This window comes from Carcharodon carcharias, chromosome 6 (genome assembly GCF_017639515.1).
Source record: "Carcharodon carcharias isolate sCarCar2 chromosome 6, sCarCar2.pri, whole genome shotgun sequence".
Classification (NCBI taxonomy): Eukaryota; Metazoa; Chordata; class Chondrichthyes; order Lamniformes; family Lamnidae; genus Carcharodon; species Carcharodon carcharias.
The window spans coordinates 168,381,966-168,396,527 of NC_054472.1; the positions used below are offsets into that span (position 1 = coordinate 168,381,966).

The window sequence follows — 14,562 nt, forward strand, 5'->3', positions numbered from 1 at the left end:
CCCTCCCTATATGCATTACTTCACATGTCTGCACTTTGAATTTCATTTGCCATTTTTCTTCCCAACTGCCCAGTCCATTGATATCTTCCTGCAGTCAACAGCTTTCACTACCAACCACAAGGCTGATTTTCATATTGTCTGAAAACTTCTCAATTGTACTCGCGACATGTAAGTTGAAATCATTGATATATACCATGAATGGAAAGGGACCAGGTACTGAGTTCTACAGACCCACTAGAAACAACCTTCCAACCATAAAAACACCCATCAGTCAGAAACCTTTGCTTCCTGCCATGGAGCCAATTTTGGGTCCAACTCGCCACTTTGCTCATGAGCTTTTAATTTTCTGAGCAGTCTGTCATATGGGTCCTCAAAAACTTTACTAAACTCCATGTAGACATCAAAGCCACTACCTTCATCGACTCTTCTTGCTACCTCCTCAAACAATTCAATTGAGTTAGTTAGACATGATCTTCCCTTAAAAGAAGCAAAATACTGCAGATGCTGGAAATCTGAAAAAAAAACCAGAAAATGCAGGAAAAACGCAGCAGGTTGGGCAGCATCTGTGGAGAGAATTGAAATGACAAACAGCAGGAAACTTAGGGACATGTTCACAGACTGAAGGAAAGTGTTCCACAAGGCGGACCAAGTTTGAGTTTGGTCTCCCCAGTATAGCGGAGACCACATCGAGAGCAGTGAAACAGTACACTAAATTGAAAGAAGTACAAGTAAATTGCTATTTCAGATGGAAGGACTGTTAAGGGCCTTGAATTATGAGAAGGGAGGAAGTAAAAGGGCAGGAGTTGTATCTTTCCTAAACGAATCCATACGAGTTCTCCTTGATTAACCCATGCCTCTCTGAATGATTCATGCTGTTTTTAAAAATAAATTTTTCCCAATAATTTTACTGGCACCAAAGTTAGGCTGACTGGCCTATACTTACTCAGGCTATCCCTTTTTAAACAATGATACAATGTTAGCAGGCCTCTGGCCACAGCTGTAGCTAGAGAGGTTTGGAAAATGATGGTCAGAGCCTCTGCTATTTCTTCCCTTGCTTCGTTTAGGAGCCTGGGCCTGGTAATTTATCTACTTTTGAGGATGCGAAACACTTTAATATTTCCTCCCCCTCTATCATTATCCTAGCCAACATTTCACACTTCTCCTCCTTAACTACAGTTTCTGCTTCATCCCTCTCTTGCTTTTGAGAAAACTGATGTAAAGCATTAATTAAGATGCCCATGTCTTCCTGCTTCACATGTGAGTTATCTTTTTGGTCTCTAATTGGCCCTTCTTTTTCCTCTTGATCTTTTTTTATTTATAAAACGTCTTTGTGTTTTCCTTGATTTTTCCCCTGAACTTGCTTCCCTAATTTACGTTTTGGTGTCACCCCTGCACTTTCCATACACCTGTAGCTTTCTGCAGTATTGAGCTTTTGCCATCCGATGCAAGCTTTCTTTTTCAGCCTTATCCTACTGTCTATGTGCTTAGACATTCAAGGTGGGGAGGTAGCTGTTTTGATTTGTGATTCGCACCCTTTTCTTTTGTGGAACATTTGTTCTGAATCCTTTTTAGTTCTTCTATGAATGCCTTCCACTACACTGACACTGATCTGTTCCTAGTCTACTTTTGCCAAATCACATCTCAGCTTAGTAAAATTGACCTTTCTCCACTTTTACAACTTTTTACTCTTGGTTTACTTCTATCCTTTTCCGTGACTACATTGAATCTAATTGAAATATGATCACCACTTCTAAGATGCTCTCCCACTAATACTGCTTCCAACTGCCTATATTGGTTCCTTAAAACTAAGTTCAGAAACTCCAGAAGAGCTGCTTTTCTTGTTGGGCATGCTACTTTCTGGCTAAAAATAAGTCCTGAATGCATTTTAAGAATTCTGCATACTTCCAACTGTCTATCTGTGCCTTTGGCTCATTTGCTTTATCCACCTCCCTCCTTGCAATGACGTAGATGCTACTAATCACTGACCAAGTCCTTTGTCCATTTTCTAGCCTTTGTTTCCTCAACCTTCCATGCTCGCTTACTAATTTTCTGCATTTTTCCAGTTTTGCTTCTCTTCCTTCTAACTATGTGTTCAGGTTCCCATCAGCCTGCCAAACAGGTTTAAACTCTCCCAATAACAGTAACAAACCTCCACACCAAGTATTAACCCTGGCCCTGTTGAGATGCAACATGCCCACCTTGAATAGGCCCCACCTCTCCCAAAATGAGGCACAATGCTCCCCTTTCAATGTTCTGCAGCCAGTCAGTGACATCCTTGACCCTGGCACTAAGGAGGCAACATGCCATCCTGGAGTCACATCTGCAGCTGTGGACACATCTGTCTGCCTCACTTACTATTGACTCTCCTACCACTGTTGCCTCCGTGGTCTTCCTTGTCCCCTACCCTGCACAGCTGAGCCACCCATGGTATTGTGGACTTGGCTTTTGCTGTATTCCTTGTCATAATAAAAATACTTTCCATTTTATGTGGTCTTCCATTCTTTCTCAGCAGTATGCAAGATTATGGCAAAGGCTGCAACCCTTCAGTTACCAAATGGAAGACAAACTTTACATCAAAAGAAGTAACTTGCTGTACTTATTACACATAGTACTTTCCACAGAATTAGTCCTTACAGTAAGCAGTCCACAATTGTTCCCAACTTCTAATGGGGTTCCCCTATCACTGTTTTGCCAAGTGACCGTCTCCAGCTCTTTTTTCAGTTTTTGGCGATTTTCTTAAATCCACTGCCTGCAATAAAGCCTGTTCCAATGAATTTTCTTCCCCCCGGGCATGCCAGGGTGAATCTTCCGGGATCTGTAGAAGGCTGCAGGATGCGTCTCTCTGACTCGAGAGCATCTCGCTCTGGTGTCCGACTTTGGTAGCTTGCAAAGTCAAAAACAACCTCTTATCTCATTTTTTTCATGAAATTCATGCAAAAAATTCTTTGCTTTAATTAGGAATTGTTTTTTCCTGCCCCCTCCAATGTTTAAACTTGGCAATTTAAAACAAAATTACGGCTTGAGGTTTCTGCCAGGCGTGCAGTCACAAAAATATGCCTGTAATGCACGGAACCCTGTGCCGGTTTTACCAAAGTGAAGTGACACACAGGTTTCCACTCAAACTCATTTGCCTAACCCTGAATGTAAAATCTCCCATGAATCTGAGTGATTTTGTAATTGATTATTAACTAGAACATGGTCAGTCGGGCCTGAAGATTACAGAATTAAACTCATTCTTACAGAAAATATGTTCAAGCAGTTGCTGCACCTGAAGAAACCTGGCAGCACCAGTGATTTCAATTGGCTGCTGATCACAGATATTAAATACCGAAGGAAGATCAATTTGATTTTGAAGTCATTTAAACTGAATTTGGAATAATTGTAGCACCAGTCTGAGAAACAGGCATGATTCAATTGATAGTTGGTCACTGCAGTTGCAGGTCATTAGTGATGGATCAATGTGACCACAGGTGCCTGTGTACTCGAAATTCTGGGCTCAGTACGGTGAGAATCCCTGAACAGGGAGACAGTCAACATGCCGAGCTGGGAACGTGGTCAGTTTTGTGGTGGATGGGGACTACTTTGGGTGGATGGACCAGTGTACAAGATCATGGAAACTTCAGCATGAATGGCTATCATTTGCATTTTAAATCCTGGGATTTTAATTTTGTTCTATTTCAGTCAGTTCTGCCCAGATATCTGGGCTGAAAGTGTGCAGCAACTCCAGGGCTATGTGATATTTCTATCACCATTGCAATACAGAGAAATTCCATCTTTATTAAAGTCAGTACAGTGGTCCCGTTGGATTGTATCTTATTTTGTCCTAGTTTAATTCAAAAACAGTTGAATCAAACAAAATTGCCATGGCATTTAAAAAAAAGCTTTATTCACATTTAGAAAGAGTCCACCACATCTCTAGACATTTCCTGCAGTTAATTTGTGTGAAAGGCCTATCTGACATTAAATTCTTTGAAGTACAAAATATTTATTTTAAACTTACTGCACGAATAGAGCTGTTCAAAGATCACAGCAAGTACTAGGTATTTTAATGTCTTTTCTTTATCCTTAATTTACAATTGCAATTCCAACCACAACCACACTACTATGTTTGCAGTGCCACCCCGTGGAGCATTTTATTTATGGCTGTAAAAAAACTATTGCTTGTAATACAGCCGTCCAACTTGAAGGAGTCACTTTGAGTGGCGATGTTTTGATTTATTCAGCAAAACATGCATTGATTTCCCCCAGGCTTTAGTTAAAAATATAATTGCAGTGCAGGTTGCAGGAATACAGCATTATATCATTGTAGGAAGTGAATTTCATTCTTATCTGGCTTCTCGTGATAATGTGCTTACACCTTTTAGGTCCTGGTTTCCAGTCAGGGAAACTGTTCGGCTGTTTACTGTTCAGGGAAGCCTCTGTCCTTGACCCCAACTGCTGTTAATAGGGTGATGGTTCTTTGTGCAATAAATAGAGTGACATTGATCTCAGTGCAAGGAGAATGCCTAAACATGTTATCCTTTCACCCTCCCTAACAGCACTGTGAGGTGAGGTGTACCTGCACCACAAGGACTGCAATGGTCCAAGAAACCAGCTCACCACCACAGTGTCAAGGGCAATTAGGGATGGGCAATAAATGCTGGCCTAGCCAGCGACGCTCACACTCCGTAAATGAATTTTTAAAACATTTCTAAAGCTAAAAATGCTTTCTTTCAAGGACATAGCCGTTTTGGGACAGTGCAGAGAGTTTTGACAGCAGTATGATATGTGAGGTTTTGCTGTTGGTTTTGTATCATTGTAGTGGATTGAAACACACACATATCTGAATGAAAGTTCACTGAATTCTCCACAGAGAAATGTGTTTGTGGTAAAATGCATCTCAGTACATGTTAATTAATATGTTTTCCTTAGGCAGAATTTGATTATTGCTAAAATGGAAAAAATACCATTCCAACTTATTGAAATACATTTGGTCTTTAACTATCATATTGTAAACAAGATTTCCTTGAAGAAATTTTAGTGCGTTTTCAAGCATGATTTGAAGTTATCTTTTCATTTGCTTATTAAACAAATGTCTCATCTGAAGATGGATTGATTTGATTTGTAAAATGTGTCATAAGCGATAGCTTCTCAGCTTTAAATAAGAGGCTGGATTTAATGCTTCCTCACTGATGGATTTGAAGGCGAGGGGGTCCTTAAATTCAGAGGGTGCAGAAATTATACTGGCAGCAGGGGTGGTGTAGGCGACCTGCCCGCCAGTGGGCTAAATAAGGCCATTGAGTGAGCAATTGATGTCCACTGAAGGGCCTCCTCTTTTTTATTCTTTCATGGGGTGTGGACGTTGCTGGCAAGGCCATTTGTTGCCTATCTGTAATTGCCCTTGAACTGAGGGGCTTGCTCGGCCATTTCAGAGGGCAGTTAAGAGGCAAGTATATGGCTGTGGGTCTGAAGTTACTTGTAGGCCAGACCCCGTAAGGGTAGCAGGTTTCTTTACCCAAAGGACATTAGTGAACCAGATGGGTTTCTGTGATAATTGATGATTGTTTCATGCTCACCATTACTGAGACTAGCTTTCAATTTATTAATTGAATTTAAATTCCAACAGCTGCCATGGTGGGATTTGAACCCATGTCCCCAGAACATTAGCCTGGGCCTTTGGATTTCTAGTCAAGTGACATTACCACTATGCCACCACCTCCCCATGTCCCTGGATTTAACTTGTGGTGGGAGAGGCCGATGCCAAGTGATTAACCCAGCTTTTCCACGTGCAGGATAGTGGTGGGCAGGGAAACCCCTCCTTAGCCGCTCAGATTGCTCTCCCCCATGGACACTCAAACCCCAGCCCCTGATCCATAGGACTTAGGAGCAGGAGTAGGCCATTCAGCCCTTTGAGCCTGCTCATCCATTCAATAAGATCATGGCTAATCTGGTTTTGATCTAAACTCTACTTTCCCGTCTGTCCCCTATAACCTTGACTCCCTTGCATATCAAAAATGTAACTGCCTTGAATAAGTTCAAGGACCCAACCTTCACCACTTCGCTGGGATGAAAATTCCGCACACTGACAACCTTCTGAGAGAAAAAATTCTCCTAATTTCCATCTTAAATGGTAAGACCTCACCTTCTTAAACTGTATCCCCTGGTTCTAATCTTTCCCACAAGTGGAAGCAGCCTCCTGATATCTACCCTATTAAATCCTCTCGGAATCTTGTATGTTTCAATAAGATCACCTCACATTCTTTTAAACTCCAATGGGGATAGGCGAATCCTGTTCAACTTTTTCTCATAAGAAAAGCCCCTCGTCCCAGGAATGAGTTGAGTGAACCTTCTCTGAACTGCTTCTCACACAAATATATCTTTTTCAAATAAGGAGACTAAAACTATACACAGTTTTCCAGATGTGTTCCCACTAAGGCCCTGTACAGCTGCAGTAAAACCTCCCTACTTTTATATTCCATTCTGCTTGCAATAAATGCCAATGTTCCATTTGCTTCCCTAATTACTTGCTGTAGCTGAATACAATTTTATTTTTTGATCTATGCTGTTCCAGTACAGCTATAACACTGACATCTACCCAGTAATGTGGAAAATTGCCTAGCTATGTCCTTTCCACATAAAGCAAGACATATCCAACCTGGCCAAATACCACATCATCAGTCTGCTCTCAATCATCAACAAAGCAATGGAAGGGGTCGTTGACAATGCTATCAAGTGGCACTTACTCAGCAATAACTTGGTCACTGATATTCAGCTTGGGTTCTGCCAGGACCACTCAGCTCCTGACCTCATTATGGCCTTGGTCTAAAAATGGACAGTGGAGCTGAACTCATGGTGAATTTAGAGTGACTGTCCTTGGCATCAAGATAGCATATGACTGAGTATGGCATCAAGGAAGTCTAGCAAAACTGAAGCCAATGGGAATAAAGGGGAAAACTCTCCATTGGAAGATGGAGTCATACCTAGCACAAAGGAAGATGATTGTGGTAAAAGCAAAATACAGCGGATGCTGGAAGTCTGAAACAAAAACAAAAATTGCTGGAAAAACTCAGCAGGTCTGACAGCATCTGGAGAGAAAAACAAAGTTAACGTTTTGAGTCCATATGACTCTTCGGAGCTAAAGAGAAGTAAAAATGTGGTGGAGTATATACTGTTTAAAGGGGGTGGGACAGGTGAAACTGGATAGAAGGCCAGTGATAGGTGAGGGAAAGGAGAGATTGCAAAAGATGTCATAAACAAAAAGTTGAAGGGGTGTTGATGGTGGTGAAACTGGCTAAAGGATGTGCTCATGGTGACATTAAGAGTGGAAATCAGGATGAGCAAGTGACTTGCTGTGGATAAAGGGGAACCGGTGGATGTACTGTGCTTAGATTTCCAGAAGGCATTTCATGAAGTGTCATATCAAAGGTTATTGCAGAAAGTATAGGGGCTAACATATTGGCATGGATAGAAGATTGGCTAGCTAACAGAAAGCAGAAAGTAGGCATAAATGGGTCATTTTCTGGTTGGCAAGATGTAACAAGTGGTGTGCCACAGGGATCAGAGCTGGGACCTCAACTGTTTACAATTTATATAAATGATTTGGATGAAGGGATGGATAGGTTGGTTGCCAAATTTGCTGATGCCACAAAGATAGGTAGGAAAGTAAGTTGTGAAGAAGATATAAGGAAGCTACAAAAAGCCATAGGTATGCTAAGTGAGTGGGCAAAGATCTGACAAATGGAGTATAATGTGGGAAAATGTGAAATTGTCCATTTTGGCAGGAAGAATAAAAGAGAAGCATATTACCTAAATGGTGAGAGACCTGAGGTGCAGAGGGATCTAGGTGTCCTAGTGCTTGAATCACAAAAAGCTGGTTTGCAGATACAGCAAATAATTAGGAAAGCTAATAGAGTGTTATCATTTATTGTGAGGGGAATTGAATACAAAAGTAGGAAGATTATGCTTCAGTTGTAGAGGGCACTAGTGAGACCACATTTGGAATACTGTGTACAGTATTGATCACCTTATTTAATGAAGGATGTAAATGCTTCGGAAGCTGTTCAGAGAAGGTTTACCAGACTAATACGTGGAATGGGTGGATTGTCTTTTGAGGAAAGGTTGGACAGATTAGGCTTGTATCTGCTGGAGTTTAGAAGAGTAAGTGGCGACTTGATTGAAACATATAAGATCTTGAGGGGTCTTGGCAGGTGGATGTGTAGAGGATGTTTCCTCTTGTGGGAGAATCTAGAACTAGGGGTCACTGCTTAAAAATAAGGGGTCGCCCATTCAAAACAGAGGTGAGGTGAAATTTTTTCACTCAGAGGGTTGTAAGTACTTGGAACTCTCTTCCTGAAAAGGTGGTGGAAGCAGAGTCTTTGAATACTTTTAAGGCAGAGGTGGATAGATTCTTGGTAAGCAAGGGGGTGGTAGGAGGGTTGCAGCTTTCAGGTGACCACCATGACCTAATTAAATGGCAGAACAGACTCAAGGGGCTGAATGGCTTACTCCTGCTCCTTGTTCCTATTAACTACTCTACTCCATCTCATTGTTTCCCTTTCATTTGCTACATCTCCTCTCATACAATTCCTCCCCCCAACTATTTAGTTTAAAACCCTCCCTACCACCCCGTTATACAACTCACCAGAACACCAGTCCCAGCACAGTTCAGATGAAGACCGTTTCAAAGGAAAGCTCCCACTTTCCTCCTAACTCATGTCAGTGACCCATGAATCGAAACTCATTCCTCCCACATCAATCTTTGAGCCACACACTCATCTCTCTAATCTTATTTACCCTTCGAATTTTGCTCATGGCTCACGTAAGGTTCTGCTTTTTAATTTACCCCCTAGCTGTTCATAATCCCAAAGCAGAACCTCTTTCCTAGTCCTATCTATGTCATTGGACCATGACAACTGGATCCTCCCCCCTCCCACTGCACGTTCCTCCCCAACCCCAATCAGATGTCCCCGAACCCTGATACCAGGCAGGCAACACAACCGTCTGGACTCTCACTCTCATCTGCAGAGAACAGTGTCTATCCGTCTGACTATACTGCCCCTACTACCACTCTATTCTTGTTAACTTCTCCTGCCTTAATGGCTTCCCGTACCACAGTGCTGTGGTCAGTTTTGTCATCCATCTTGCAGCTCCTGCTCACATTCACAAAAGTTGCAATAACCTTGAAACTGTTGGACAATTGCAAGAGATGAGGCTTCTCCACTGTTACCTCTTGATCTCTCTACCTGCCTCACTCACAGTCACACCCTCCTGTCCCTGATCATTGACCAAATCAGATGGCCCTATCCTAAGAGGTGTGACCACTCCTGGAATAAAATGTCCAGGTAAATTTCCCCCTCCCTGATGCATTGCAGTGTTTGTAGCTCAGCCTTCAGCTTAATGACTCTGAACTGAAGCTCCTCAAGCTGCAGACACCTAGTGCAGATGTGTTTTCCTGGATCACAATGGCGTCCAGGAGCCCTCACATTCTGCAGTCGCAGCACATGACAATCTTATATACCTCTGTCCTGAAGTGCTGGAGAGCTTCTGGCCTTCATTGGCTGGCAGTTCTCTGAGGCAGAACCTCATGATCCTGAAGAGTGAAAGTTCCACCTCCAGCCTATTAACAGCCAATTGGCTCTGGCCTCCCACCCCCACTGACATTTTAGCCACGGTGGCTAATTGAGTCCAAAGTGTTAGACTGAACATCTGATTTTTTTGGTGGATAAAGTAAGGAATTTCTCCCAGGCCATAACCTTCAAGCAACATCACTTAAACGGAAGATCGAGTCGTTATCTTCTTGGTGTGTGAGGACTTGCTGTGTGCAGATTGCCTGCTGCTTTCACCTACAGGGCTATACTTCAAAAGTACTTCACTCCCTGAGGTCTTGAAAAGCACTCTACAAAAATAAGTTTCTTCATTGATTGGCAAGAAGGAATCAAAGGCTTTTTTTAAAAAAAAAAGCCATTCTTTCCCACTTCACACCTCTTGTGATTGCTTGACATTAGCCCTGTACTATCTATTCATCCTATATATTGCCAGCTCTCCAAATGGTAGCTTGTTTCAAACTTGTATGTCTAGATTAACGCAAGTGATTTAGAAGGATTGGTATCTCTTTAGTCACTGCAGCTTTACCAATTTTTTTCATTCTCATGTTAACCTTCTTGATACTTATAATTGAGATTGATTATATAGTCACTTACCCACACATTTATTAATAAATAATGTAAGTATTTATAGATAAGCGTAAATTTAGATGAGTTATGTTTCCCATGCAGCAAGTGCAATAGATGACCTCCCAGATGTTTGACAATGTTGATCTATAGCTGCTCATCAGAGCAATAATGTTGAAGTTTATTACGGTATCCAATCTGTTTAATTTTATTCAATCTTCTGGGAATTATCCACATCTGCAACCTTGGATCCCCTTAAGGATGTTGGTAGTGAGTCATGGACTGCAATCTTCAGTTATATATTTGTACCTGTCTGTCTCCTGATTATACTTGAGAGTTGCCCACATTTTATATTCCAGATTTTTAAAAAATTTAGAAGAATCTTGTTTGGTATGTGGAAAATGTAACCCTAAACAGAATAACATGCAACACTTTGACATTTTTTGATGGGGTGAAAGGACACACTATAGTTTAGTCTTTATTATTGTTTTTATTTGCTAAAGAACACTATTCTTGTTTTACAGCCAACTCACCTGGCTAATTTTAACCAAGTACAGACCATTCAGTATTCAAACAGTGATGATAAAGACAGAAAAGGAACTTTGCAGTTAAAAATAGCTGGAGCAGCAGAGGTAAGGTCGAACATAATTTTTTGTCGAATGTCAGCTATCCTGAACTTATTTTTATTTTTGTTTTCTGTTTCTGAAAAAATTGCTTTCATTGGTATATTGTTTCAGTACAGTAGATCAAACCATCTTAAAGAATTTGCATTTCAACAAGCATTTTATTATTAATGAATCCTTATAAGACTGGGTCAAACCACCTGATGCAAAAGCACGTTATTCTTGAGCAAGTTTAACATGAACTAGATGAGGAGGTCAGTACTCCAAGGTCAGCTGGACAATATGCATTTCATTTGTGTGCGTTTTCAACACAATCGTGGAATGCAAACCCGTGAAGAAGAAGAAAATAGAGCCATTAGTGATTGCAATGTGATCTTGAAAATCTCACCAACAGTGGAACTGCACCAAAAACTTGGGAAGGGAGACAACAACAAAATTGGCAATTATATAGGGCTTTTAACATAAAAAAAATTAAGTAAGCGAATTATATCATACCTACGAATGGAGTTATTACTGCTCAGTGGTGTCTGTGTCAAAGACTTTTTGTTCTGCTTTAGGAGCTTTGAAACTCCTGTTCACGAGCAAGACTTTTTAAAAAAATTCTTTCATCGGATGTGAGCATTGTTGCCATGGCCAGCATTTATTGCTCATCCTTAATTACCCTCGAGAAGGTGGTGGTGAGCTGTCGCCTTGAACTGACAACCGAGTGGCTTGCTAGGCCATTTTGGAGGGCAGTTAAGAGTCAACCACATTGAGTATGGAGTCACATGTAGGCCATATCAGGTAAAGATGGCAGATTTCATTCCCTGAAGGACATTAGTGAACCAGGTTGGTTTTTATGACAATCAATAATAGTCTCATGGTACCATTACTGAGACTAGCTTTCAATTTCAAAGGTTTCAGATTCTCAGAACTTTAAATGCAAGTATGATTGGGATCTCAAAGTAGGAATAAATATCCTCAAATCCAATCTAATTTTTGAAAATTGTTATAAAGCAATGGTTATGGCCCCAGACCTTTATTCAGAGCTGTTTTCAGTTATATAATTTTGTTTGTGTTGTCAGCATTTTGGAGGCTGTGTCAACTTTATGGAAGTTATTCATCAGCTTTTCCGATTTGGCATGTATGGTGCTGGCTTATGCAACTCCAGATTCTTTTGTAAAATACATATTCTTTTAGTGATTGGAAGAATGGGAAATGTTCTTAAGATTCTTATTTTTATGTACAATAGTGATAAGCATTTTATCAAATCACTGAAATGTATCGAGTTGAAATTCTTTACAGTCCATTTTCGGGCCTATAACTGGTGATGCATTTACACCATGTACCTGAACCGCGAGCCCTGAGGCTAGTCTGAAATTGGCCAGCTCTCCCATATAGCCGGACCCAATTTGTCTCACCAGCACTGATCCTAGGTAAGTTCTGCTAGGAGGTGCAGGTGTGTCAAGAGTTCAGTGGAGCTGGTCCTCCAAGCTTAAATAAAAAGAAATTACTGCAGCAATCAGGCAGGAGTGGAGCAGGCAGAGTGCTGCCTTTTTCATTCCAGTTCAATGACTTTTGCAGTGGGGTCTCTCAAACAGATGTTAAGCTCCTCATTAACATAAAAGGGCCCCTGTTTAAGCTCGTTGTCTTGAAGCTTTTTTTAAAATTCATTCATGGATGTGGGCGTCACTGGCCAGGCCTGCATTTATTGCCTATCCCTAAATGCCCTTGATCAGGGGGCATTTAAAAGTCAACCACATTGTTGTGGGTCTGGAGTCACATGTAGGCCAGACCAGGTAAGGACAGCAGATTTCTTTCCCTTAACAGCAGTCGATAATGGTTTCATGGTCATCATTACACTTTTAATTCCAGATTGTTATTGAATTCAAATTCCACCATCCACCATGGTGGGATTCAAACCCAGGTCCCCAGAGCATTATCCTGGGTTTTTGAATTACTCATCCAGCGACAATACCACTATGCTGCCAGCACCTCCCCTGAAATGGTATTGGTCATATTTCAGGTATTCTTGGGGGCCAAGGCCCTGGGACATTGATAATTCTGTGCACCCCTGTTTTCCACTGGAAAACAAGCACAGCAAGGATTGATTTCTATCCCTGATGTTTCAGTACCACTGTATTGTAAACCCATACTATACTTATTCACAATAATGTATTTGGAATTTTAATAGTTTTTTTTCAAATATCCTATGCTTTCTTATAGTTTAACAGTATGCATAAATGTGTGTTACTTATCAGTGTTTTAGAGCTCATTGACCTTGTAATCAGCAGGATAATGTATTTGAAGAATACTTAGATCCTAGATCCCAATTGTTGATTTTGTGTGGCACATTTTATGTTGTTTCACTGCAAGTAACTATATTTTTGCATAAGCAAAAGTGATTAGTTTGTATTTGATCTTCAAAATAATATTTTCTGCTAAATTTCTTCCTGTAACACTATTTGTCTTATTAAAATAAACTTGAAATTTGTTTTTCATTTTATATCTGTTTCCTATTTGTCAAACCATTGAGCCTGAGTTGTCAATGACTTGGACACAAGAAACAGAAACTACAGTTAGACAAGTGTCATCCCCTGTTGACTGTTCGTGATGATGTATTGACCCCTGGCATCTTGTTTAGAATGGGACCGAGTGTCCTGATGGGAACTGGCAGCTGAGACAAGTTATGGCAATAATGTTACATTCTTATTTTCAGCCTTTGACAATAACAACTCCATCACTGAACATCGCAGAGAACATGGCAGACTTGATAGATGGTTATTGTCGTCTAGTGAATGGAATCATGCAGTCATTCATTATTAGATCCCAGAAAGGTAGGCTTTGGCTTCCTACATAGTTCTTGTTTTTTTTTTCTCACATGTGCCATCTGGCAGCTGCATTTCAGACTTTAATGAGAAGCTCTGATGTTCAGCAACTGTCTTTTCTCATGAAAATCTGAAATTGAAGAATATGTTCAAGACTTGTTTTGCAGAAACATGCATCTAGCTAGAAATATGTTTTAGTAAAATTGATTACATATATCTCTGATCCAAGGGACATGTTCTAAGCTATCTGTCTTTGCTACTTGTGTTGCATTCCAGAAAAACAGATCATTCTATCACATTTCAGTAGAACAGTGAAGGACATAGTTGCTCACACTGCCTCATTATGGTGCTATTTTGCAGCTGTCAATTTACCGTTTGTTGTACAACATAGAGTATCTACTCAGTATTGGAAAAAGAGAGAGCATGCATTTATCTAATTTATTATATATCTTCAGGCTTTCCCTAACAGTTTCACAAGCAATGAATTACCTTACCTTGAACTGTCATTGCTGCTGTTATATGGGTGAATGTCATAACTAAATTGCTTACAAGGTACACATCAAATGTAATAAGTATTTGGTTGATCTGTTTTGGTGCCATTGATGAACAGTGGTAGTTCGGTGAACGAGAATAACTTAATCACTGAAAGTTAAAAAACTTGTTCTAATTTTTAAATGGTTGATGAACAGGGTAAATAATATTGCAACAAGTTAGTTGTAGCTTATGTGGATAGAACTTCTACAATCAGGCTTTCATTCATGCCACAAACCAAAGTCATGAATGTCATTTTCTGTTATTCCTGGGTTTTGAGCATCACTGGCAAGGCCAGCATTTATTGCCCATCCCTAATTGCCCTTGAGAAGGTGGTGGTGAGCTGTCTTCTTGAACCACTGCAGTCCATGTGGTGTTGGGACACCCACAATGCTGTTACAGAGGGAGTTCCAGGATTTGATCCAACGACAGCAAAGTAATAATAAAAATTTT

General features: G+C 40.6%; 1 protein-coding gene across 7 annotated transcripts in view; it reads left to right on the forward strand.

Annotated features, from left to right (window-relative positions):
• ptk2aa (protein tyrosine kinase 2aa) overlaps nt 1-14,562 on the forward strand; it is a 551,780-nt gene that overhangs the window by 327,643 nt on the left and 209,575 nt on the right. For all 7 annotated transcript variants that reach the window (XM_041189015.1, XM_041189013.1, XM_041189014.1 and 4 more), the window contains 2 exons: nt 10,673-10,780; nt 13,470-13,587. In XM_041189015.1, coding sequence (XP_041044949.1) covers nt 10,673-10,780; nt 13,470-13,587 — 226 coding nt within the window. The remainder of the gene's footprint in view (nt 1-10,672; nt 10,781-13,469; nt 13,588-14,562) is intronic.